This window comes from Ailuropoda melanoleuca, chromosome 5 (assembly GCF_002007445.2).
Source record: "Ailuropoda melanoleuca isolate Jingjing chromosome 5, ASM200744v2, whole genome shotgun sequence".
Taxonomy (NCBI): Eukaryota; Metazoa; Chordata; class Mammalia; order Carnivora; family Ursidae; genus Ailuropoda; species Ailuropoda melanoleuca.
This window is the reverse complement of record NC_048222.1, coordinates 36,473,820-36,500,306: the sequence shown is the minus strand read 5'-3', so window position 1 is coordinate 36,500,306 and position 26,487 is coordinate 36,473,820. Positions and strand designations below refer to the sequence as shown.

Sequence of the window (26,487 nt, the reverse complement as noted above, 5' to 3'; positions counted from 1 at the left end):
TTGGTTTATTCTGTGACCCAAATTAAAAAATTTTTTGCCTTATCGATGAGTTAAATCTATTCCTATTTATTGATATAAATGATGCAGTCTCAATTATCTTTCTTATAATTTTATGTTATTATGTGTCATATTAAATTTGCTGTATGTTACCTTTTTTTGCTGTTTTACTTTTTAAAATTTTTGATATGGGGGTTTTCTTTTTCTGTTGGTTTGTATATGACTTTTAAAAACGCCTTAATTTACTATATTTTAATTTAACCAATTATTCTCAAGTTAGTCATTTATAATAATATTTTTTAATTCTCACCTATTGTGACACAACTATTGATGAATTATTCTTGTCTCTACTTTTCCTCTCCCTTCTGTTTTTTAGGCTTTTATTTCTACTTTGTCACAACATTTAATTTTACATATTATTTTACTCTAGTCCCCACCTTTGTTTTTTGCCTTAGATCGATTAAATATATTAAATGATCACAGCAAATATTTTGCTCTAGTTTCTGTATTTATCTCTTGATTGGATATAGCTCTGCTTCTAGTACATTACTCAGGAAGGCTCATGTATACGGAATTCCCCAAGTTCTTTCTATAGCGTTGATATTTGAAGGGACATCTTGGCTATGTATAAAATCCTTGATTCATACTTTAATTCATACTTGATTCATACCTAAGTTTTTTGAAAATGTTATTTATGTCTTATTTTATTTGTTATTTTTGATAAGTCTGTTACCAGTCTAATTCTCTTATGCTTATGAAGAGTTATTTGATCTTTTCACTTGGAGACTGTCAGAATTTTTTTCTTTATATCCGAAATTTAGGATATGTCTTCAAGTCTATCATCACAAATGAATTATCCCATATACCTGCAGGGCCGTGTGTGTGTGTGTGTGTATGTGTGTACATATATATACACACACACACATATATATATACACACACATATATATACATATTAAATTTATATATTTTCTAGAAAAATAATTAAACACTTAATACACATCAGAATAAACAAGATATATCTGAAGTAGTGATCAGAAGAAAATTCATAGCCTTCAAAACCTGCATCAATAAAAATACTTAAATAAATCAATTAAATTCCCCCCATTTAAAAGGGAGAAAAGACAGTAAATTTTTTAAAAAATGAGGAAATAAATAATAAAGGTAAAAGCAGAAATCAATGGGGATGGGGGAAACTAGGCATAATAAATAAATCAAAATCCTATTATTTTGGAAAAAAGTAACAACAAAGACAAATGACTAGCTAACTTGAAAAAAAGGGAAAAAACACAAATCTACAAAATATGAAATGACAGAAGGGAAATAATCATTGAAACAGAATTTTTAAAAATCATGAGACTAATTTCCAGACTTCTATGCAAATAAATCTGAAAAGTTAGATGAAATGAGTAATTTCATAAGAAAAAATTATTTACCAAAATTGACTCTATTAGACAGAAAGCTTACAAGACTAATTTCTCTAGAAGAAATACAGTTAATTACCAAGGAATTATGCCATAAAAAATCCCAGATGGTTTCACAGGGAGATTCTACCAAATCTTTAAAGAGCAGAGAGTTGTGATGCTACTATGAACTTCCCCTAACTTTTGGGGGGAGAATAAAATACACATATAAATATTAAGTGTAGGGGCACCTGGGTGGCTCTGTCAGTTAAGCATCTAACTTCAGCTCGGGTCATGAGCTCAGGGTCCTGGATTCAAGCCCTACATTGGGCTCCCTGCTCAGCAGGGAGTGTGCTTGTCTCTTTCCCTCTGTCTCTCCCCCTGCTTGTGCTCTCTCTCCCTCTCTCAAGTAAATAAATAAAATCTTTTAAAAAGAAATTAATTAGGGCTCATGGTGACTAATGTAACATAATAAAAAAAATTTTTTTAAATTATTTTAAAAAAGAAATAATAAATTTATAGATAGATAAATACTAAGTATATTCAACAGTACAGCTGCTACTCTGGGAATGCCAATCCAAACCTTTTATGTCATAAACTGTTCAATATCAACCAGATTTCCAATTTTAAGAACTTTCTCAAAATCATCAGCCCAGGTTCTAAAATTCTATAAACATCCTCTCTTTGCTTCCCCATTCCGAGAAATTCCTAAGACCTGGTCAAGGTAGATTTTCCTACTGTAAAATAAGCTAAAAAACTTAGCCTTGCTCAATCAACAGGTTTTTCTGGCAGTTTTTTGTTGAGTGAGCAGTGGAGAGAAGGAAAATTCAACACAGATAAGGACTGGAGAATATTTCAGATAATAACAAACAGAAATAGGAATATAAGAAGTGACAGCAACAAAATAAAAATTATTTTAAAAAAAGTGACGGCAGTTTGGGGGATAAAATGAGAAATTTATCATTCTGATGATAAAGAAGACAAATTTTGGAGAGCTACTTGGGAGTCATGACCATAGAGATGATTGCTTTCTGTCTAGGGATGACAGAGGAATGTTACCATACCAATTCTACTAATGATGCCTATACCAACTCTACTAATAAGGAAAAGAAATGTGACTAACTCACTTACCATCTAGAATATTGAGACTAAAAAGCTATATGAAAAACACCTTAAAAATATTATGTGGCAGAACATGTCATTCTTCTTGGGTAAAAGCCAACAGAGTGGATAGAAGAACTGAGTGAGAGCAGCATCTGGAGATTAAAGTTATTCAAATGGCCAAATTAAAGGCAAAAAGTTAAAAAAAAAAAAAACACCACCAAAGTTATAAGGAAGGAAACTGCTACTCTTGTCTCTACTCCTCCTAACGGGTAACAACTAATTAATGACTGATGAATTCAGGAGGTAATGCTTATCAAATCCTCTTCAGGTAATTCATTTGTAACTGTGTTTATCCCATTAGATCAATTACTTCACAACTGGAAAGGTCAGATGGCTTCTTCCAAGATCAAATAACACTCTTTTTAGCAAATGTCAGAGTGACAGGATCACTTTGTCCAGAAAAAAAAAAAAAAATCCAGTTTTTAAAAATCCATGTGCCTAGAAAATCAAGCGTATTTAAAATCCTGGAGCTATCTGAATTTTTGACAATTCAGTAGATCCCATTTACAAACAATTAGTCTTTACAATATCAGAGACCATTAGAACATGGCAAAATTTCAAGATAAACAGAAATACACTTTAATTGTTCCTACCCTTTCCACCCCCCCCATCCCCAGTAAGTATCTATCAACATATTCTAGAAAGCAAAGCTTCTTCATGCAAGTGTCCACCAGAAACAAAAACCACCACCTGTTCCTAAAATCGCTAGTGATGAAACAGAAGGACAGTGAGAAAGCTGGAGAAGGGACTATATACACTGTGCAGGGAAGCAGAGTGCTCTACAACTACTGGCATGCAGTGACCGTCAAGCAGGTGAACAGAATCACAGGCAGAGACTACCAGCTAGAACCCTTAAAGGGGCGGAATACTCCAAGCAAAAAGCCCAACTTCCTGTTTATCTCATTAAGAGTTTTCAGTAAAGAAGAATTCTACCACCAAAAGGACTAAGGTTTGTAACAAAGAAAACTCTCAGGAACAAAACAGCAATTACAAATGCTAAGTTCTTCCACAAATGAAAAATCTATGTATACTTAAGAGAATAATTTAAGTGTACTCCCTATTTACACTAAAAAAAAGCAATACTTTTTGTTAAAATTAGTTGTTCTATAATATAATTTCATCTTTAACTACTAATCATATTGTAGAGTGTGGATTTCATTATTTATAACTCAAAAACAGGGCACCTCCAAAATGGAGTTATTTTACCCTACACCGAAGACAGGGCTTTGGTTCTAATTACATATATTAATGGATATACATATTATTCCCAATTTTTACAATCCCACAGTTTAGCTCAGGGTAATGACTCATTTATCTAATTAGAGAACTTGTCATACATTTTTCTGTTTTCTTTTTCTTAGACTATCAAATATTATCATTTAAAAACGGGGTATTTCTAACTGAAGATAAAGACAATAAGAGCATTTTGGAAATTAGCAGAAAACTTAATTCTTCGGCACAGTTTAAAACAGTTCAAAAATAAAATACTTAATATGTCAAAAGAAGACCAACCTAAAATTTTCCTACCATAATGAATAGATACTAAGGAAGAACATTAGAAATCCAACTTAATTATAAGGATATGCATGGAAATAAAATGCATACATCACTCCACTTGATCAGTGATAATGTTTTTAGTACATGTTAGACATACAGAGTCCTTATATTATGTATTTTCCAGGACAATTCCAAAATCAAACATTTTATATCCATACATACATTTATACTTGTCAAAGTATATATTCTTATTTTGGTTGAAATATGATGATAAAGCTATATTCTTAGTCAAATATTTTGACTAAGTGTAGCTTTATTCAAATATAATTCCAATGTTATAATTTGTGGTTAATACAAATTCACATTACATATAGCCTTCTACCTGACCAGGTTGGTCCAAGAAAACATTTTTGGCATTGCTCGTTAAATTTTTTTTAAAATTCATGTTCATCTTCTATTACTAAAAAAATGGGGGAGGGGAAGCAAGTTTAAAGAAAAAAAAAAAGGAAGAGAGTGTACCATTTCAGTTAAAAGCAACTGGATTATTTAACATATAGCCTATTCACTAGACCAAGGACCAATCAGCAAACTATGGCCAGCACATCAAATACAGCCCACTGCCTGTTTCTGTAAATAGTCTTAGTGGAACAAAGCCCTGTCCATTTATTTACTTATTGTCTATGGCCATTTTCACTCTACAGTAGCAGAGTTAAATATATGGAATAGAAACTACAGGACCCACAACATCTAAAACATTTACTATCTGGCCCTTTACAGAAAAAAAAGTGAGGGCCCCTGCTCTAGACCTCTGAAGATACAATAGAAAATGTCTACATTAGTACTAAATTAAATAACCTTAATTTTCCGTAATTTATGATTTGACATATACTGTTAAAGTGCCCTTTATCTGAATCCTATTAAATTAAGGTTTAGCTTTGTTGCTGTGTTCACTGAGGTTTCTCATGTACAAACCATTATACGAGGAAGAAGCTGTGAAGGTTAGCTTTAGATTAGCAAAGGCTATTCACTATTCCCATCAGATTTGTTTGTTGCCTATTTTTCTTATATTGCTGTAAAATTACCATTTCGGAGTCACTGTGAGAGGCCTGACCCAGGCTGGATGCAGGCCCTAGCTCAGAGTGAGAAGCTTGGTCAAGGGAGAGAAGGGGCTCAATAATGTCATCGTAATCATCTTCCTCTGTATCCCCCTCCCCATCGGCAAAAGTACCTCTAGTCAAGAAATCGGAGCGCGTCCGCGCCATTCGAGCTTTCTTTTTATGGGCCGGTCTGGCAACCTGCTTGACCAAATGATAAAACAAATAACACAACAATGTTTTGTCTTGGTTTTTTTGGAGAGGATGCCAATGAAAGACAGAGAGCTCATGAATTTCTTGAAACATCCCTCCACCCCACTAGTAGCGTCCTTTCTACTAGAAGTGACAGAGATAACCAAAAGCAATCTATATACATTACTCTGGACAAAGGACAAAAATGGAAGCTAAATCTACACTGTTCTTCATAGCCAAGAAATCATCTTTCACTGCCATAATATGTCACCAAAGCCACTTGCATAAATTGCCTTCTTTTTAAGCAACATCTTTTTTGAAAACTTAATCTGGGATTTTAGTCAACATTCCCTCCCTGAAGTACACCTCCTTAAGTATAACAGACTTAACTCATGGCTTCTTTCGCATAAACACTTGGGAGTAAATGCATAAATGAGGTGCTCTACCTATAATAATAATAATTTCCAAAATAAGTGTATCTATTTTGCATAAAAGATAGATAAAATCCAATACTTACCTCTCCTTGGCCCGGCCCAGTTAACTTCACAGGTTTCCAAGTTGGTTCATCTTGTTTACGGAGTTGAGGATTTCCACTGTTTAAGGATTCCTTGTTGACACTTAGGATAATAAACAACAGGATTACAATTCAATTCCTAGCAGACATCCCATGGCAGCAGTCTTAAAGTACAGCATGAAATAGAGCCTAACAAGCCAAGTCAAAGAATTCTAACAAATTACATAAATATTTCCAGATCTTATTCAATTCCCAAAACAACATATTAATTTTTTTCTACACGTAGTATTATCAAGAATTGACATATGTGACTGGATTACTAGAGGTCTGTCCCTGATAATCACTGGGTATATTCCACTACGACATATGTTTAAGAATAGCAGCAGCAGAAATAGCTCAAGAAAACTAAGGGATTTGATGATAAGGGAAAACGCTATATCCCCGAATCTTTAGAATTAGTCTTAGAAGGACCTTTTATTCTGATCATTATAAAATACCTGATAAGTAACTATCAAGTGATATAGATCCCATTATTTTGTTTTATACTGAGATGGTTCCTATTGGTTAGCAAATTTTCTTTCTGAAACCTCTCTGCAGCTCCCATCTACTATCTTAGTTTTAAAACTTTGTTATACGGAACAAAATCAACACTAGCAGGATAACAAATTGTTATCAAGTTAAGGGAGTTATGCCATACAGAAGTGTTACCTTGTGAAAACTTAATTTTGCTTGAATAACCACACAATGTGACTACTTTATCATTAAATTCTTTGTAGAAATGGATATCTGATGAAAATCTGAATAGAACCCAGAACTTTCATGGCCCCAATTACCTATATTTACTCAGTACCATGAGTCTTAAAATTTATCAACAACATATTGCTAATCTCTCCTTAGCAGAACTATAAGCTCACTGAGACTCATACCTTATCCTCTAGCATAGTGCTGGGTTTAAAGTAGACACTAACTTATAATACAAGTTGGCAGACTAATTGCTCAATCATTCGAAATTTTCCATTTAATTTTTACAAATGAAGACCTAGGGTTGTAAGAGGTTATCTTGTCCTTTGCCCTATGCAACGAATCCTAAAACAAACCTAAATAGATGGCAATCTTTCCTAGCCACAGGCTTCTCAGAGATTTCCCTTTTTGACCAATGTATGATTAAATCTAGCAATCCTAGGCGATCCTAAAAGATTCCCTTTTATTAAAATCTCTTTTGCCACAGTTGAGCCTATTGGTCTTTGGTTTGTTCTCAAAAGAGGGAAACAATTAACAGGACCTTTGACAGCACCTGACAACCCTAGCCAACTTTTAAACTCACAGCATTTTCTTTAGATTTCTCCATGATTTCCTTTTTGTTCTCCTTCATTAACCAACTGAAGACCACTATGCACTCATCTATGGCATAGTAAGAACACCAACCTTACTTCCTAATCATGAAACTCAATAGTGATTCCTAATCACGAAACTCAAATTCTATTCCCAGCTATTTCTCAGTATGTGACCTTGAACAAGTCATTTCACCTCTGTGGGCCTCAGTGATCTCATCTATAATATGTGGGAACTGGACAAAATAATTGAGAAACACCAACATTTATGATTCTATAAAATGTAACAAGATTTGAAGTATGAATGCTACTTAAGCTTTCACATAAAACAACCTAATATATAATCATTTTGAAGATAAGTAGATCTTAATGAAGTAAAGCAAACTAGATCAAGTAGCCTTAAGACTGTTTATCTTCGAAAATGATAAAAGGAGTTTACAAGAACTCACGAGAATGATTAATGTTTTTGAAATCGATAGGTAAGCCTTCTACAGAACACATTCATGGATCCTACACACATACACACACACACACACACCTCACATCACTAAACTTAATCAGAATGACAGGAAATAATGTTTTTAACACTCTGATGGGCTTATATATGCTACACAAGGTCTTTGAACTTTGGGGCAATCTCTAGGTTAATGGGCAAGTCTAGGACCTCAACTGTCATTTAGTCCAACTGAATTTCATAATACCATACAAAAATCCCTGATGGAAAAATATCAATGATCTCTTCCTTGTACTTACAAAAGGTCTATAAAGTATGTACATAATTTTAAAGACTGAAAGATTAAAAGTTCAAGCTATGATAAGAGAGAAAAGGTTATTTTCACAGTAAATGGGAAATTCAACTTTTTTTATCCCTAAGATATATACCCTCCTTTTACTTAAACACTGACATTCTCCCACAAGAACTAAAAGAATCCACTATATACAAAGACTTAACACAAATGTCTTAAATTTTATCATCTTTGTTTTTATGTTCACCTAAAAAGGGCTTTTCTCATGGTGACCACTAGTTAACAAAATTTAAAAGTATAAAGAACTTCCACTTATATGAGCCATCTACTTAAGTAGTCAAACTCTTAGAAAGTAGAATGGTGGTTGCCAGGAGCTTGGAGTAAGGGGAAAGAAGAGTAGCTGTTCGATGGGTAATCAGAGTTTCTTTTGCAATATGAAAAAGTTCTAGAGATCCAGTGCACAACCACGTGTCTACAGTTAACACTTGTCCTGTACAATTAAGAATGGTTAAGATGGTAAATTGTATTCTTTTTGTGTTTTTTTACAACACAAAAAAAGTATAAAGTACTTAATGAAGACCATAAATAGGCTAATCACGGGGACAAAGTACATTAACTTTAAAGACGGACACTAACAAGGTTGGACTTGCCACAACTGAGAGATCTAGGGCAACCAGCATTTGCTGAATGCCTGCTATTTACAGGCACTGTACTGCCCTTCACAAATGCTTTCTCACTTAATGAGGAGGAACCAAAAAACTCTGTGCTTTAGTCAAAGATTTCTATGGTATAATTATATTCAATCTCAGGTACCTGCTAGAGTCAACAATTAAGGATTTTTTTTTTTTTTTACACAGAGAAAATGGCTAATTTCAGTAGCACCCATACAAATAGCTGAGGTAGATTAAGGCACCTTAACAAAATTCTCCAAAATGTTTCCCATTTATACATAAAATAAATAAGCATTTCACTTACAGGGAAATACTCATATTATCCTTTGGCGTGAAGAAAATAACCCTAGTAGTTCCATCTCTGGAAGGGTCATCAGATTTGTGGCTATAAGACTGAGTTGGTCTATGGTGTTCTCTTTTTGAAATACGATTATTAGAAAGTTTACAGGCTACATTCAGTTGGGTGCACATTCTGTCTGTCTTGGATAATTCCTTGGTAGTAGCAGATTGGCATGGGCCTCCTTTCCTCTCAAAGAACAAGGTGACAGGTCGGTCCTTCCGGGGTAGGTGAGCAGGACTGTCTCTTGGAAGAAGAGCTACATCTTTTACAGTTACTGATGGAGGCCCTACTACATTGGGTTCTTCGTTATTTGGGGTATTCAGAATGAGAAGAGAGGATGGCCTCCCTGCTCTTTGATCTGATGGATGGAAAGATGGTGCCAGGAAGGACTCCCCAGTTCTTGGCTTTTCAATTGTCTTGAAGGCTTTACGCTCCTTCTCTAAAATATCTGTTTGCTGACGAATCTGTTCCATCATCTCTTTTTCATTCTGTTGCTGCAACTGCTTTTGCCTTTCTTCCTTCTCAATGTTTAGCTTTTCTAACTTCTTCAGCACAGTATTAGAAGAATCTGTATTCAAAGATGTAACAACTTGATTTTCTCCTGGGAAGTGGTACTTTCTGGATTCCCTGTTGATATCCAAAGTAAGAGTTGAAAGTTTTTCTTCACTTTCGAAGAGCTTGTTTCTCTGGATACTTGTATCTAGTTGGGAACTTGTTTTCAGTGGGTCTTGTTGAGGAATATAAAAAAATGTAGGCAAACTATTTGAAATAAAGGGGTCTCTCAGCTGTGGCTTACAGGTAATAGATTCAGAACTGCAAACCAGTTTTTCCTTCGTAGTCCCATTCTTCAAATGCACTGAGTCAGAGGGTGCCCCCTTTTCAATCAATGTATAGTCAGTCGCACTTGAGGCACTGAGGGCGTTGTTCTGTGAATCAAATTTTGGACTGCTAGATATTTTAGGTGATTGAAACTGCAAGTCTCCTTCATCTAAAATTATGGACTCCAGTTTGCTCTTTTGGCTTTCCTCACAACTCAGAAGTTCCAAGCTTCCTTGAGAGCTCTCACTGTCAGGTGTACCCTGTAGAGACTGAAGGCCTTCAGGTATCAGTTCTGTAGACCATCTACGTTCCTCCGAAGGAGACGCGCCACCAAGAGAACGAACTTTCAACAATTCCAAACTAAATATAGCTTGCTCTAGTTCTCTCATTCTCCGACTTTCTCTTTTGGCCCGACCTACTTTTTTCTGGTGGAGATCCTCCAAAGACTTAGGTCTCTCTCTTACAATCACTTCTTCCTGCAAGTCTACACCACTTTGGCTTCTGGCTCTCTCCTGTCGCTTGTTTGGGGACTCTTTCAAGCAGTCCATTGAACTTTCCTGGCTAATTCGATTACTCTCTATCACAGATTTACATTCCTCTATAGCTTTTACTCTGTTGTCAAAGGAACAATCCTCCCATTCTGAAGGGTCTGAACCCTGAATTTCCAGAGCTCCAGATGGCTCAGTATTTGCCAATCCAAGTTCTAGTTTTGTTTCTTTCAGTCTTTGTTCTTTTAAAACTTTAAATCTAAATAAAAACAGGGAAAAATGGGTTAGAGATATCTTCTAGTTACTACTGGAGAGAATCCATTTTACTGAGAATTTAAGAAATAAATGGGAAGTTTCAGATTTTTCTTCTTAAGCTAACTTGGATGCACATTTCATAATTACATTTCTATGAGTGAGATGATATTTTATTAAGTGCATTATTTCTAATAGGGCACTCTAGTCAAAACATAAATTAACTCAGAAGTAAAGCTCTCATCTAAAAAATATCTTTTAAGATAAACTTTAAAATGAAATTAAAGTTTCTAAAGGTAGAAACAACTGAATACTGCCAATTTTTAAAGACTCAACCGAATATAAAAGCTAACTCTTGGCAGTTGTAACCATAGAGCATGTAGGTTTTCAATCCAATTTAATTCAATAAACATCTATTTGGCTTCTATTATAGACCACACAGTGTGGGTTAAAAGAGCTAGGAGTATCACAGCCTAGCGGAGAAGACAAAACATACATAACCAATTCTAATAGAAGTTAGGCAAGTGTTAAAGCAGAGATATAAACAAAATACTTGGGAAGAGAGAAGGAGAAATTATCATAGCAACAAAGATTACCTTTGTCTTGCTCTGAATCCTCTACATATTGATTGCAAAAGGATAATTTTGTTCCTTTGTTCTTGATACCTCTTACTTCCCCTGTAGCCTTTCCATCTTGCCTGAATGCAGACAGCAGCCATGTGCTTCCGTCTATAATGTTCCTTCCATCTCTGCTGGATGATGATGGCTGCAGTCCGGAGCTCCAAATACCGCTGCCTCTCCCAGTGAGCGCGCCAGGAAGCCTGGAGAAGAGTGGCCGCGCTAGCCATAACTAAAGCATCTTTCTGCACAGCTACATTTCTGACTTGCTTCTGATTCAGGTAATTCTTCCAGAATCGCTGTGGGGAAAAAAATAAAAACTGCTGTTTTACCTTATACCATATTTTCACAGAAAAAAAGAATTATGATGTCACAATTAAGGATAAGAGGCTAAAGAGTTAAACTGTGCATGATTAAAGTAGGAAAAAACGAGTTTTTCTTTTCCAGATATGCTTGGCTAAAACAACTCTTTTAGATAATATAACCTCAATGAAGTTAATTATAACTTAAAATAATTTAAAAATTTTTGATGCTCTATGGGGTGTCTGGGTGACTCAGTCGTTAAGTGTCTGCCTTTGGCTCAGGGCGTGATCCCAGTGTTCTGGGATCAAGCCCCACATCAGGCTTCTCCAATGGGAGCCTGCTTCTTCCTCTCCCACTCCTCCTGCTTGTGTTCCCTCTCTCGCTGGCTGTCTCTCTCTGTCAAATAAATAAACAAAATCTTTAAAAAAAAATTTTTTTTGATGCTTTAAAAAAAAGAAAGAAATTGAGCACTATTATGCCCAGCTCTGTGCTGAACATTGTGGGATGGAGAAATAAAAATTACAGCACGTTATTCCTCACTTCAGGATGCTTGCTATCTGCAGGCAAAACTAATACAGAACAGTTGAAATGATATAATACAGGTTATAAGCAAGGAAAAAATTGCTTGCTCAGAACTCACTTAAAAGCTATTTGGTCACTGATCAAAATGTAGTTTCCCAAATGAAAAAAAAAATTTTTGATGCTTTAACAAATTACATTATCTTCTCATGCTACAGTTTGCCAATATTAATGGGTTTAAGATTAAGAGGCACACGTTTCAAAGATTAAGATTCTAAAGATTTTTCTTGTATAAACAAAAAAGGGCCTATGGAGGAGAATGGTCATCATAAAAATCAATGAGGGAGAAAATAAAACAGAAAAATAAGAAATAAGGTACCTATTACCCAAGATGAGTACAGAGCAACAACAGTGTATATATAACTCTCAAATAAACTCAGGAAACTAAATATGTCAACAAAAATTAAGGCACATAACTCCTTTGCCCCGACCATACCTTGTAAGACATTATAGCTATAAATTCAATTTAACTGAAATTCGATTCCATCAATATTTATCGATAGTCTATTATTTTATAACTATTATAATAGGTAATCTGTTGGGTGCTATGATCATTTCAAAAATGAATAGCAGTGGCGCCTGGGTGGCTCAGTCTGCTAAGCATCTGACTCTTGGTTTCAATTCAGGTCATGATTTCACGGTCATGAGATCAAGCGCTGTGTCAGGCTTCGCACTCAGCAGGGAATCTGCTTGACATTCTCTCTCTCCCTCTCCTGCTGCCCTTCCCCCTGTGCGTTCTCTCTCGCTCTCTCTCTAATAAATAAATGTTTAAAAAAGATGAATAGGACACATTCTCATCTCTGAAGAAGTTTATATTCTTATTCAGATGTTTCACAGTAAAATTCTAGTTACTAAAATAAAGGCCAAATAAACTAGCAAATCTCATGTGAGGATACTTTTGCTTCCAACCTGGATAATGATGGATGCCTGTCTCAGACGGAGGAAATGCTGCCTACACAGCAGAACCCTGAACCATCGCTGCAACAATATGATTCTGCGGAGCACCTCTTGGTGAAGCAGATCTTGTAGGTGCTGTCGTTCCTGCTCCTTCAGGAACACCTACCGAAAGGAAGAAAGATGTGGAATACAGCTTAAGAAAAATAGAGAAATTTATTTCATGAATCATCCTTTATGTGGTAAGCTTCTTTAGAGAAGAATACAGTGGTAGACATGAAAAGCAGTACTGATGAATATTTCTACCCATTTATCCAAAGAAGTCATTCTCAAATTAAGAGACATTAGAATATAGAAGGGGAAATGGAAAAAGGAACATGAATATAAAATTCTCAGTCTCAGAGATTGTGAAATTTTATTCCCTTGGGAAATTCACTGTCATCATAAGCCAATGTACCACTGGTAACGTCATTTTTCCTATTTTCAAGGATGTTAGGGTGGGCGGAAAAAAGTTGAAAACCACAGATCTTGAAGTTTGATGATAATATGAATAAGCCAATAATAACAGTCTTTTTGAAACCCAGTAGGCATCAAAGGTTTCTTGCTACCCAAGGCTATTAATCAGTTTATTTACTCTTTAATTCCATTAATAAATCTTTGGGGACATAGGGGAAAACAAATATAACTAATATAACTTAGACATAGACCCTCTGGAAATAGGATTTGCACTTTACCATTAAGAGCAGGTAGACAGAAACAATTATATATATTTAAGGTGTACAATGGGTTATTTTGACATATGTAACCACTGTGAAGGAATCACCGCAAACTAATTAACATATCCATTACCTCCCACGTCTGTCAAAAATTTAAAACTATTAAAAAAAAGAAGAGATAAATATTAGATACGTAAAAACAGTATCTATACTGGAAAACAGTGAACTATAAAGGCAAAAGACAGGTCTCTACCTGAGCAGAACAAGGAGTTGGAAATAATAATAAATGTACATGGCAGTATATACAGGGGTCAACAGAACAATTAATCTTCATAAAGAAGATATTAAATGGTGTGAAGTCATGGTATGGAGTTCTTGAAGAGAAAGATGTTTGAATTTAATAAGGAGGTTATCATGGGATTACTATTAAGCAGGAAGCCAACATAATAAAAGAGGTATATTAAGATGATGATTTTGATACTATGGGTAGAGTGAGTTAAACGGAACGACAAACAGACTGGAACCAGGTGAAAGATCTGTTTACTGTAAGAGAAATACAAGTGGGTGCTAAGGAACAGACTAAAATGCAAGCGGTAGGAATGAAGAAAAAGGGAGAGATGTGAGAATCATTTGTGAGGAAAAAAGAAATAAAACTTCGTAAAAGGATTAAAGTGACACGTAGGCCAAATATCATTACAGTTTTTAGCCTAAGAACCTATGACAGAGAAAAACAACAGTTGACAAATGAAGGACAGTAGGGGAATCTGGGTAAGATCCCCTACTGGGTAAGTTGAAGATTACGGTAGAATACCTGGGAAGAGATTATTTCTAGGCAGTTAAAACTATAGGCAGTACTAGAGCACTGGCCAGAAGCTCTTTGGTTAATACTGACTATATTAAGTAAAAATCTTGGCCTAATCAATTTCCTTATGATATCTGGTACACTAACTTTTTCATAAATGTTCTCATGGACAAAGATTGCCATTATTATTTAAATATAAAAATGCACTCAAATTTGACAAGGACTATACATATATATTATACTTACCATGGATTTTCCAACTTGATAATTATCTGAATTAAGATTTATTTTCCTGAAGAAATCCTGAATGTTAAATCTGGATGGAACAATATTTCGGGGAAGAAGTACGTGGAAGTGGCTCACAAAATCCTACAAAATGAAAAGAAAATTGTTGCAAAATTGTAAGAAGATTATATGTAAACATGGCCCTAAACTAGCTAATTATCCTTTTATTGATCCTTTCCTCATCTTTTAAATGGACTGAAACCAAGAAATTACTTCTTAATTTAAAAAATTACAAAACAGTTAATTTATAAAATGGGGGTGGAGAGAAGATAGTGAATTCTACATATTTTGTTATCCAAGGGGAATGGAAGAAGAAAAAAAGCAGAAACTAGTGATCCCTTTTGAGAAAGCTGTATTAATGACCAAATAAAAAGTTATTTAATAACTGAAATTTTAGCAGAAAAATATGCAAAGGTGTCAGGCTATAACTGAGAATGAAGCTTTCCCTCCCAGAAATAGCAAAGAACTTGCTCAGCTTCTGAAAATCTTCAACATAAATTCTATACCCATAGCAGCAATAGCTGATGAGAATAACTGTAAGCCTTGGTGGCAGCTTACTATGGAAGAAAATCTTGCTGAGATAACTTTACAGAAAACTAAATGGAATCTTTTGAACAGACAGTTCTGATTGAACTATATCAATTACTGGAGTAATCAGTAGGAAGAACTACTGTGTTATAAGTAAACTTAGTATTAGCAAACATTCAGATCAAATGAGAATAGCCAGGAACTGGAATTCTATCACAACACAAGTTTAATAAGACCGTTGCCATTTGGGGCGCCTGGGTGGCACAGTCATTAAGCGTCTGCCTTCGGCTCAGGGCGTGATCCCAGTGATCTGGGTCTGTATTCAAAGAACTTTTTCCTTCATCTGGGATCAATTATCGAGCCTCTAGGCTTAGGAGAAGCCTGCTTCTTCCTCTCCCACTCCCCCTGCTTGTGTTCCCTCTCTCGCTGGCTGTCTCTGTCAAATAAATAAATCTTTAAAAAAAAAAAAAAAAAAAAGACTGTTGCCATTCAATAGAAGTGAGTACTCTCTACCCCTCTTCAATTCTGTATACAAAAGATGGAAAGAAAATGAAAAAACAGGAGAAATTAACAAGTGAGTCCCAAATAAAAAATAAGCAAGACACATGAATAACTTACTTAAGTGTATATACATTTAAGTATCACTATAAAAGCACAACCTGGAAAGAATATTTGCAGCTGTATCCAGATTGGCGAATTCGAACTGTTTCCAGCATCCCAGTATACCGAAGCTGTCGAAGTACCAAGGCATCGTTGAATCTTAACGGCAGCTAAAACAAAGCAAATGGAAAAAAGATTAATCCAGACTAAGAGATCTACAAATTAATGTTTCTCTTGTAAGTATGGTTAACTTTTGAATATCTAAAAATTGACTGGAGATTTTCTGGTTAAGACACAGCAGAGGTGACAGGAAAACCTTACCTCCCCAGCTGGTAGCTTCAGAAAAATTCTAACTGCCTGACACAAGGGAAAAAGGAGAAACCAAGCTTCCAGGCTTCTGTAATTGCAGAGGGAGAGATCCTTCAAAGCTAAAAAGAAATGTAGTTGTCCACAGGAGGAGGCCACATAGTCTAGCCACTACAGAAATCTATAACCTACTTATATATAATCAAGAGGGTCTGTATTTTTGTTTTTATTTTTTGTTTTTACTTTTTTATTTTTTTATTTTTATTTATTCGACAGAGATAGAGACAGCCAGCGAGAGAGGGAACACAAGCAGGGGGAGTGGGAGAGGAAGAAGCAGGCTCATAGCAGAGGAGCCTGATGTGGGGCTCGATCCCAGAACGCCGGGATCACGCCCTGAGCCGAAGGCAGACGCTTAACCGCTGTGCCACCCAGGCGCCCCTGTATTTTTGTTTTTAATTGAGATTTTCTTTATAATCTCACTCAGAAACCACCTACCCCACTCTAACAGTTGCCTTGGTTTACTGAGAGCTGACAGATTCTTCTTTCAATGATTAGTACAAGCTTAGGAGTACCTTATTTCCTGCGGCACCTGGGTGGCTCAGAGGGTTAAGGATCTGACTCTTAGATTCAGCTCAAGTCATGATCTCAGGGTCATGAGATCAAGCCCCGCATCCAGCTCTGCACTCAGCAGGGAGTCTGGTTGAGATTCTCTCTCTCTCTCCCTCTGCCCCTAACCCCCCCACTCTCTCTTGCTTTCAAATAAATAAATCTTAAAAAAAGAGAGAGAGAGAGAGAGAAAGTAGCTTATTTCCCTAAACGCTTTTTGCTGATGATACTGGTAGGACACACTGAAAAACAAAAAATTGCTATAGTTCCTGAGAACTGATCTCACTGCCTAGGCATTGATGAGGAAGAAGCTAACGGGAGGTAGTCATTCATCACCAGTCACAACACCCTGTCACTTGTAGGTATCTCAGTAGGCATGTTTTTAGATATTCCAAAGATATATTTGGAACTTCTGATATTTCTCCCTGTTCTGTAAATACTATTTTCAATAACCCCCTAAGGCAATCCCAAACATTTTCCTGCAGAGAGATGGGACATACCAGCTATCAAGCAAAAAAATATCAAATGGGCAACTTATGTTAAATAGTAATAGCAGTCAGGACACCTGGGTGGCTCAGTCAGTTAAGTGTCTGCCTTCGGCTCAGGTCATGATCCTGGAGTCCTGGGACTAAGCCCTACATAGGGCTCCCTGCTCAGCGGAGAGCCTGCTTCTCCCTCTCTCGCTGCCCCTCCTCCCTGCTTGTGTTCTCTCCCTCTCTCAAATAAATAAAATCTTTAAAAAATAAAAATTAAAAAATAGTACTAATAGCAGTCAATGTTTATTTAGTACTTATTCTATGCCCTGAACTACTTCATTAACTGTTAAACTTTCTGTATAACAAGGTCTCCATTAATAGGACTCAAACTTCTATTTAACTGTAAATAAAAAGGTTTCCATTTTTGTTACTCTAAAAGAATAGCTAACGTTTACTAAACAATTAGTATGGGCCAGGAACATTCTAAGTACTTTGCAGGTATTGACCCATGTATACTACACCAACACACTATTTAGGCTGGTCCTATAATTATAGTATACTCTTTTTTTTTTTTAAGATTTTATTTATTTATTTGACAGACAGCCAGTGAGAGAGGGAACACAAAGAGGGGGAGTGGGAGAGGAAGAAGCAGGCTCCCAGCAGAGCAGGGAGCCCGATGCGGGGCTCGATCCCAGGACCCCAGGATCACGCCCTGAGCCAAAGTCAGAGGCTTAACGACTGAGCCACCCAGGTGCCCCTAATTATAGTATATTTTTACAAAGATGAAAATATAAAAGCCACAGAAACGGTAAGTTCACAAAGTTTGTAAACTGCAGAGCTGAAGACTGCTTCCTAAAAATTAAGAAAGCTGGGCATAATTCATACTATATATTTACAGTGCTATAGAACTATACATTTTGGTGTTCAGGCTGGGAACTATTTTTTCCTTTGATGAACATAAATATGACAAATGTTTATACTTATTAGATATATTTTACAAAGCTCTAAATAGGAGACCTATCATAAAAAACAGGAAGGAATCAAGAACATCCACAGTACCTTCCTTATTTAGCAGAGACAAAAAGCTCTAAACATAAAAAATGCTAAGCAAATTCTTTAAGAATGACGGCTTATATGCAAACATGATTAAATCTCGGGGTAACAAAAGTTGCATAGAACTCTTTTTTATGATGGAATTTCATTACGTATTTGCTTCTCAGATTCTTAGGAAACATTAAATCAAGCCTATATAAATATCAAAAAGGCAGATAAGTACAGAAATTAGAAGGGTATCTACAGAAAATACAGAACACTGTTTTCCTTAAAAAGATTATAGATAGCTCTTCCCCTCTACTGACTCTCCTTAAAAAAAATGTAAAGCCTGATTTGAGGTAAGCAGAGCTAGAAGCTCTCATTTACAGGACATTTTTACCTTTTCGGCATTAGAGCGAATGCATTTTACAAAATAGGGTTCTGCCTGACCAAGTGTCTCCATCAGCTTGCTTAATGAGGCCTGCAATACAAAGCAATATAATTAGCATTTTCTCCTATTCCAAACTGGCAGGAAATAATTTATAAATACAAACAATAATGTTGGCAAACTATGCTGAAACAATGGTATACACAGAAACAGCTTTCTTTCTCAAAAGCAAATTGTGCATATTCCCATACTGATTACATTAAGAAGAAGGATGGTAGTTTAATCTTAAAGCTCATAGTTAAGCAATAGTAAATATTGCAGATATAAATTTTCACTTTTTTCTTCACATTTCATAAAACAATTTATTCAAACTCATACGTTCCTAGAACAACGTTGAAAATCTCCAGTAGAGTATCCACTAGCTAGCATTTCCCCACTTTCATTGTTCATGTAAGCGATGTCCCCTCTTTCTTTCCTGATACTGTTAATTTGTACTTTACCTCTTTTTTTTTCTGATTAGTAGAGGTTTATAATTTTTTTTTCAAAGAACCAGCTTTTTGGTTTTGTTGATTTTTCTCTATTATTTTTGTTTTCAATTTCATTGATTTCTGGTTTTATCTTTATCATTTTATTCTATCTGCTTGCTTTGGAATTAGTATGTTTTTCTTTTGCCAGTCTCCTAAGAAAGAAGCTTATGCTATTGAGACCTTTTTCCTTTCATTAAAAGCATTTAATATTATCAATGAACCTTGGAGCACTGTTTTACCTATACTGCACAAACTTTGATATTCATTGAAAATATTTTTAAAATCTTCCTTCCTCTGTGACTCATGTATTATTTAGATGTCTGCTTTTTATTTTCCAAATATCTGGGGACTGTTATCTTTCCTTTATTGATTTCTGGTTTAATTCCATTTTATGGTCAGATAACATATTTTGTTTTTTAGTACTCTATTTAATTTATCTTTTGGCTTCTCTATTTCTTTGTAGTATTTTTTAGTGGCTGCTCTAAGGATTATAATATGCAAACTTAACTTGTCACGGTCTATTCAGAGTTTATATTTTATGACTTCAAGTAAAACTCAGAAACCTTATAACCATCTAGACTCCTACTACTATTGTCATTTATGTTATAGCAACATACAACTTTTTTACTTTTAAGTGCTCTTTTTTGTCAGAAACGTTTACTATAGTATAAAATACATAAAATAAAATGCTTAAATCATAAGTATACAGTTTGACGAATTTTCACAAACGGAACACACTCTTGTAACCAAAGCCCAACTCAATAAACAAACTATTACCAGAACCTCAGAAGCCCCTCTTTATCCCACCCCATTTAATTTAGCAAGGTGACTGTACATAAGTTACCTACCTCCACACCTGAACCAAGGGTAACCATTTCCCTAACTTCTAAGATGGTTAGTTAGTTTTGCCTGCTCTATGACTTCATATAAGATACCAGTGCTAGTACTAGTACATAGACACTATGTACTAGTTTGTATTTGTTGCATATAATTATATTTCATACATTTTCAGTGCTATACAGTAGTAATCCATTATATGACTATAACACAACTAAATAATCCATTGAAGATGGATATTTATCTGTTCCAGTTTGGGCTATTATGCATAAAGCTGCTATGGGCATTCTTCTACATATCTTTTAACTGTTTTCCAAATACCTGCATCAGTTTATACTACAACAGCAGTGTATAAAAGTTCTGGTTGTTCCACATCCCTGCAAATCTTTGTATTATCAGTCTTTTTCATTTCAGCCATGCCCACAAGTATGTAGTTAATTTGCATTTCTCTGATGACTAATAATGTTGGGCAGGTATTTAATAGGCTCAATGGCCTTCTGGATTATATCTTTCAGTATCAGACAAGTTTTGGCTGTTCAAGACTTTTGCCCATTTCAATTAGGGTATCTGTCTTTTTAAAAATTGATTTGTGGTTCTTCATATATTCCATAAACAATGTCCTTTTCAGATGTATTGCTAGTATATTTTCATACCTTGCAGCTTGCACTTTCATTCCCTTAATAGTGACATTTTGTTTTTAACAATTTTATTGAAATACAACTTAAATAATATAAAAATGTACCCATTATAGTCTACACATCAATGATTTTTAGTAAGTTTACATAATTGTACAAACATCACTATAAGTGAGATGTAGAAATCTTCCATCGCCCCAGAAATTTCCCTCCTGCCCCTATGCAAGTAATAACTGCTCCTGCTCACAGCCCCAGGAAACCACCAGTCTGCTTCTTGCTGCTATAAACAATCTATCTTTGAAAAAATAATCCTTTTTAAACACCTTTTCCTCTGATTATAAAGCCAATATGTGGGTATTGTAGAAAACTTAAGACACAGATGTATGTTCAGAGAATAAAAGTCAACTTGACAGTTATGTAATTGTTATTATGATCACATTTATTGCCAAATGCCCAGTCACAATAAAAGGAAATGGATTTCTATGTATATAAAACTAAAATAAAACCAGAAACTACCTAAAATCCCATTTAGTTAAAAAAAGATGGCAGTAGCATGAAGTTTAAAATATATATAGAAAAAAAACCATACACATTATGTTAACAGTGATTGTATCTGGGCAGTAGGCTTAAAGGCAGGTTTTGTTTATAGTATCAATTTTCTGCTGCCTGTCTCCTCGCACTGAAAACAATGAATTACTCTTTGCGATATCCACTACCCACATATAAAAGGATGAAAAAGAAAGGCAGCTGACTTTTTCAACCCCTGTTACTTCTCTCTAAAATGACCACTATAATATGGCTTTTAAGTCATATGAATCATTTTCCATTCAGGTATCTTACAGATCCATCTTGACTTTTCAAAGCCAATCTGAATGAAGCAGACTCCTCTTTCTAAAAAACCTTTTTTTATAAAAAGGTAAAATAAGAAATAACCTGAAACTGGGCACTGATGCTGGGAGGTTTTTTCTTCTTGTGCAAATGAAGAAGAGACTTGGTGATGCGATCCTGTAGCGTCAGTCTTGTCAGGTGCTTTAAAGAATTTACCTCTAACAAGTGCTGAAAAGAAGTGAGAAAAATAAAATTCTTCACATAATTTAATCAAAGAACAGGAAAAACAAAATTATAAGCCATTTTTCATTATCACCTAGGTATAATGACTGTGGAGACTGGATATTCAACAGCCATCTTACCCTCCTGTTTTCTTGCAGAAGCTTTCCAGCTAAAAAGAAAACTGCATTTCTCAAACTCTCTTGCATTTGGGTTCCCGATGCAATTTAAGTTTATCATTTAAAATCCCACATGTGAAACTAGGAAGATCTAACTGAAGCAGAGACTTTGACTACTAGCTTCTGTTTCTTCTGACAACCATACACATCAAAGTACTTTAGCTTTTTGTGATCCAATGTCCAGGTACTACCTTTATGAGGTGAGAGGCAGAGGAATTTGTATGGTCACTGAAACTCTAGGAAATGCACCTTAGCCCTGGACCCAATAGTTGTAGCAGCTCCTTCCTCATTCCTGGACCACACCACAGGTAGTACGTGCCTGGAACCACCAGCTAGAATGGCAGTTTCCTGCTTTCCTAGCTGATTGCAGCTGGGGTCAGTTCTGCACTGCTGTTTTAATACTCTGAAACTCTAAGACTTCTAACAATTTTGTAAGCACCTCTTTGAATTAAGTCCTCTTCTACTTAAAAATACCCACAGTAATTATTGTTATCTGTAACTGAATCCTAACTCAGAGAGACAATAAATTAAATTCAATCCTATGGCTACAGCACATAAGCCAGAAATGTACACAGAAAAAAACAAAACATCAATCCTATCAACCATGATCCTGGTATACTAATCTTAATAATAAGATAGGAGTGATACATAAAGCAACTAAAGAATACAAAATAGGATATTAATAAAGTCTTTGAGAGCTTTTGTAGCCAATCACAATTTTTAAAACCATACCATATTCATGGCAGAGTTTGTCCACGGAAAGAATATTATTTATACATATGTACAACTATATAATGTTATTCAAAAAGTACTAAAAATTTTATTGTATGAAAAGCACAGAACTGAGTTAAAATCATGACAAATTTAAGAGTCTAAAAATATTAATTTTGACAATATAAACACCTAAAATATAAACTTTCAAGTGGCAACAAGTACAATACATATTTTAACAAATGCAACTAAATAAAATTTTTCCAACAATGACAAAAACTTATTATCCATACATAAGAACTACAAAAACTACTTTAAAAATTCATCCCACAATTACAAATGAACAAAAGACTTGAAACAGGCAATTTTCAAATAAAGTATAAATGACAAATAACGTAATGACAATTATTCAACCTGACTTATAATCAAAGAAAAGTACATTTCTTTTGAACAAGAGATTTGCTGGGGCGCCTGGTGGCTCAGTCGGATAAGCATCTGCCTTCAGCTCAGGTTGTGATCTCAGGGTCATGAGATCAAGGCCTGCCGTTGGGGCTCCCTGCTCAGTGGGGAGTCTGCTTCTCCCTCTCTCCCTACCCCTCCCCCCACTTATTCTTTCTCTCTAATAAATAAAATCTTTTTTAAAAAATTAAAAAAATAGATTTTCTGCATGTCAGATTGGCAACATAACAAAGACTAAAGAAACCCAGTATTCACGAGATTGTAAAGAGACACATTTATGCACCATTCTTAGGAATGCAGATCAGTATAACTTTTCTAATAAACAATTTCACTTATACATATTTAAGGAGATTATCAAAGAAGATCTGAAAGTTACTTCTGACAATGTATTCAAAAAACAGTGAAAAACAACAGAGATATGCAATTATATGGAATTATTTTCATAAAGTATGCTTTAGCCACACAACTAAATACTATACAGTTCATAAATATACTGTAACCTTATTTACTGACACAGAAAAATATTTGCAACTACTCTGACAAAATACCCCATATAATCAGGAACAAGATAAGGATGTCCACTGCTGTCCTTTTGTCAGTACTATTCAACATAGTACTGGAAGTCCTAGCCCCAGCAATCAGACAACAGCAACAAAAATATAAGAGGCATCCATATTAGTAAAGAGGAAGTTAAATTGATACTATTCGCAGATGACATAATATTATACATGGAAAACTCTAAAGACTAACAAACTATTAGAAGTAAATGAATTCAGTAGTTATAGAATATAAAATTAATATACAGAAATCAGTTGTTTCTATACACTAATAACGAGTAGCAGAAAAAGAAATTAAGAAAACAATTCCATTTGCAACTGCACCAAACAGAATAAAATATCTTCAGACAAACTTAACAAGAAGGTGAAAGATCCGTACTCTGAAAACTAAAATACACTGATGAAAGAAACTGAAGAGGACACAAATAAATGGAAAGATATTCCATGCTCAAGGATTGGAGGAATTAATATTGTTAGAATGCTCATACTACCCAAAGCCTTAGCAACATTTTTCTTGATATGTCTTCTTAGGCAAGGGAAACAAAAGCAAAAATAAACTACTGGGACTACATCAAAATAAAAAGCTTTTGCACAGCAAAGGAAACCATCAACAAAATGAAAAGGCAACAAAGTAAATGGGAGAAGATACCTGCAAATGATATATCCATTAAGGAGTTAATAAAAATGATGCAATTAAAAAGTGGGGCAGAGAACCAAAGAGACATTTTCCAAAGAAGGCATATAGATGGTCAACAGACACATGAAAAGATGCTCAACATCACTCATTATCAGGGAAATGCAAATCAAAACCACACTGAGATAGCACCTTACACCTATCAGAATGGCTAGCATCAGAAAGACAAGAAATAACAAGTGTTGGTGAGGATGTGGAGAAAAAGGAACCCTCATGCACCATTGGTGGAACCTAAACTGGTACAGCCACTACGAAAAACAGTATGGAGGTTCCTCAAAAAATTAAAAATAGAAATACCATATGCTCCAATACTTCTACTACTGGGTATATACCCAAAGAAAACAAAAACACTGATTCAAAGAGATATACGGACCTCTATGTTTATTGCAACATTATTTACAACAGCCAAGATATGGAAGCAATCCAAGTGTCAATCAACAAATGAATGGATAAAGAAGATGTGAAGTATATGTATTCAAACACATACATATACACAATGGGAATACTGCTCAGCCATAAAAAAGAATGAGATCTTGGCATTTGTGACAACATGGATAGATCTAGAGGGTATTATGCTAAGTGACAGAAAAAGACAAATACCATATGATTTCATTTATATGTGGAATCCAGAAAACAAAACGAATGAACAAACAGACTCACACAGGAAAAAAAAGTGATAGTTGCTAGACGGGAGGGCTGAAATAGATAAAGGAGACTAAGAAATACAAACTTCCAGTTATAAAATAAAGTCACAGAGATGAAAAGTACAGCATAGGGAATATAGTCAATAATATTGTAATAATGTTGGTGACAGGTGGCGAGCACTGAGTAATGTACAGAATCAATGAATCTATATGCTGCACACCTGAAACTAGTACAACACTGTATATTAATTATACATCAATAAAAATAAACAGAGAAACAGATGGGATTCCTGTGACTGATAACTTAATGGAATTTTTTACTTCAGGAGTAGCCAACATGAATATTTTTAAACCATATGAAGTTTAAAAAGAATGGTGCAAATAGCTAGACCCAGTGGTGGCATTCAAATTACTAAAAGGTTAATTATGGAAAGAGCTCAAAAATCCATCACATGATGAATGGATAAAAAGATGTGATAGACAGACAGATAGATAGATAGACAGACACAATATTACTCAGCCATCAAAAAGAATGAAATCTTGCCATTTGCAACACATGGACAGAGCTAGAGTGTATGACGCCAGGCGAAATAAGTCAGTCAGAGAAAGACAACTACCATACAATTTTACTCATATGTGTAATTTAAGAAACAAAACATCATAGGGGAAGAAAAAAGAGAGAAGTGGGGGAAGCAAACCATAAGAGACTATTAACTATAGAGAACAAACTGAGGGTTGATGGAGGGAGGTGAGTGGGGATAAGATGATGCGTATTAAGAAGGGCACTTGTGATGAGCACTGGGTGTTCTATGTAAGTGATGAATCACTAATTTCTACTCCTGGAACCAATGGTACACTACATGTTAACTAACTAGAATTTTTTTAAAAACTTGAAACAAAAACAAAAGGATAAAGAGTGAACGAAAAAAGAAACACATGAAAAGATGTTTGATAATGAAAGTGGTATCCTTTTTCTCTACATAACATCTTTTCATGATAAGAATAAAATTACAAACCACTTAACATAAATTTTCTTTGTGCTTTGTGGTTTAAAACAATATTTACCACCACCAGAAACCATATAAGCAGTGCATTACATTTTCTTTGGAAACCTAAGAGGCTTACTTAAGTAGAAGAAATAACAACCTCATATTTTTTTTGTTTTTTTGAACTAGAGAATTGTGAGAATAAACAGCTCTTTCTCAGTTTTTTAAAAATTCGGGAACTCATCAAAAAGGTTACAAGTGACAGGATCCCTTCTTTGGGATGGTAAAAGAGAAACAGATTTTTCTTCCTTTAGTAAATTCAATAAATATTTTTGGAATACCAACCAAAAATCTACTATGTAGATCATGGTAGGCAAATTAGAGCCACGGGCTAAAACCTATCCACTGCTTTTATACAGTTTATATGGTAGAAAAAAAATTAAAATAATATTTAATGACCCGTGAAAAATTATGTGAAATTCAAATTTCAATGTCCAAAAATAAAGTTTTACTGAAATATAGTCATACTTATTCAGTTACATATTGTCTATAGCTGCATTTGTGCTATAAT

General features: G+C 34.9%; 1 protein-coding gene across 11 annotated transcripts in view; it reads right to left on the bottom strand.

The window, feature by feature from the left end:
- MYO9A (myosin IXA) overlaps positions 1–26,487 on the bottom strand; it is a 307,312-nt gene that overhangs the window by 103,612 nt on the left and 177,213 nt on the right. For 8 of the 11 annotated variants that reach the window (XM_034660724.1, XM_034660725.1, XM_034660722.1 and 5 more), the window contains 9 exons: positions 21,573–21,695; positions 18,653–18,733; positions 15,892–16,002; positions 14,666–14,788; positions 12,917–13,066; positions 11,105–11,424; positions 8,914–10,515; positions 5,865–5,964; positions 5,144–5,359 (listed from right to left, as the gene is read on the bottom strand). In XM_034660724.1, the coding sequence (XP_034516615.1) occupies positions 5,144–5,359; positions 5,865–5,964; positions 8,914–10,515; positions 11,105–11,424; positions 12,917–13,066; positions 14,666–14,788; positions 15,892–16,002; positions 18,653–18,733; positions 21,573–21,695 (2,826 nt within the window). The remainder of the gene's footprint in view (positions 1–5,143; positions 5,360–5,864; positions 5,965–8,913; positions 10,516–11,104; positions 11,425–12,916; positions 13,067–14,665; positions 14,789–15,891; positions 16,003–18,652; positions 18,734–21,572; positions 21,696–26,487) is intronic. The other 3 variants (XM_034660730.1, XM_034660731.1, XM_034660726.1) reach the window with 2 other exon arrangements.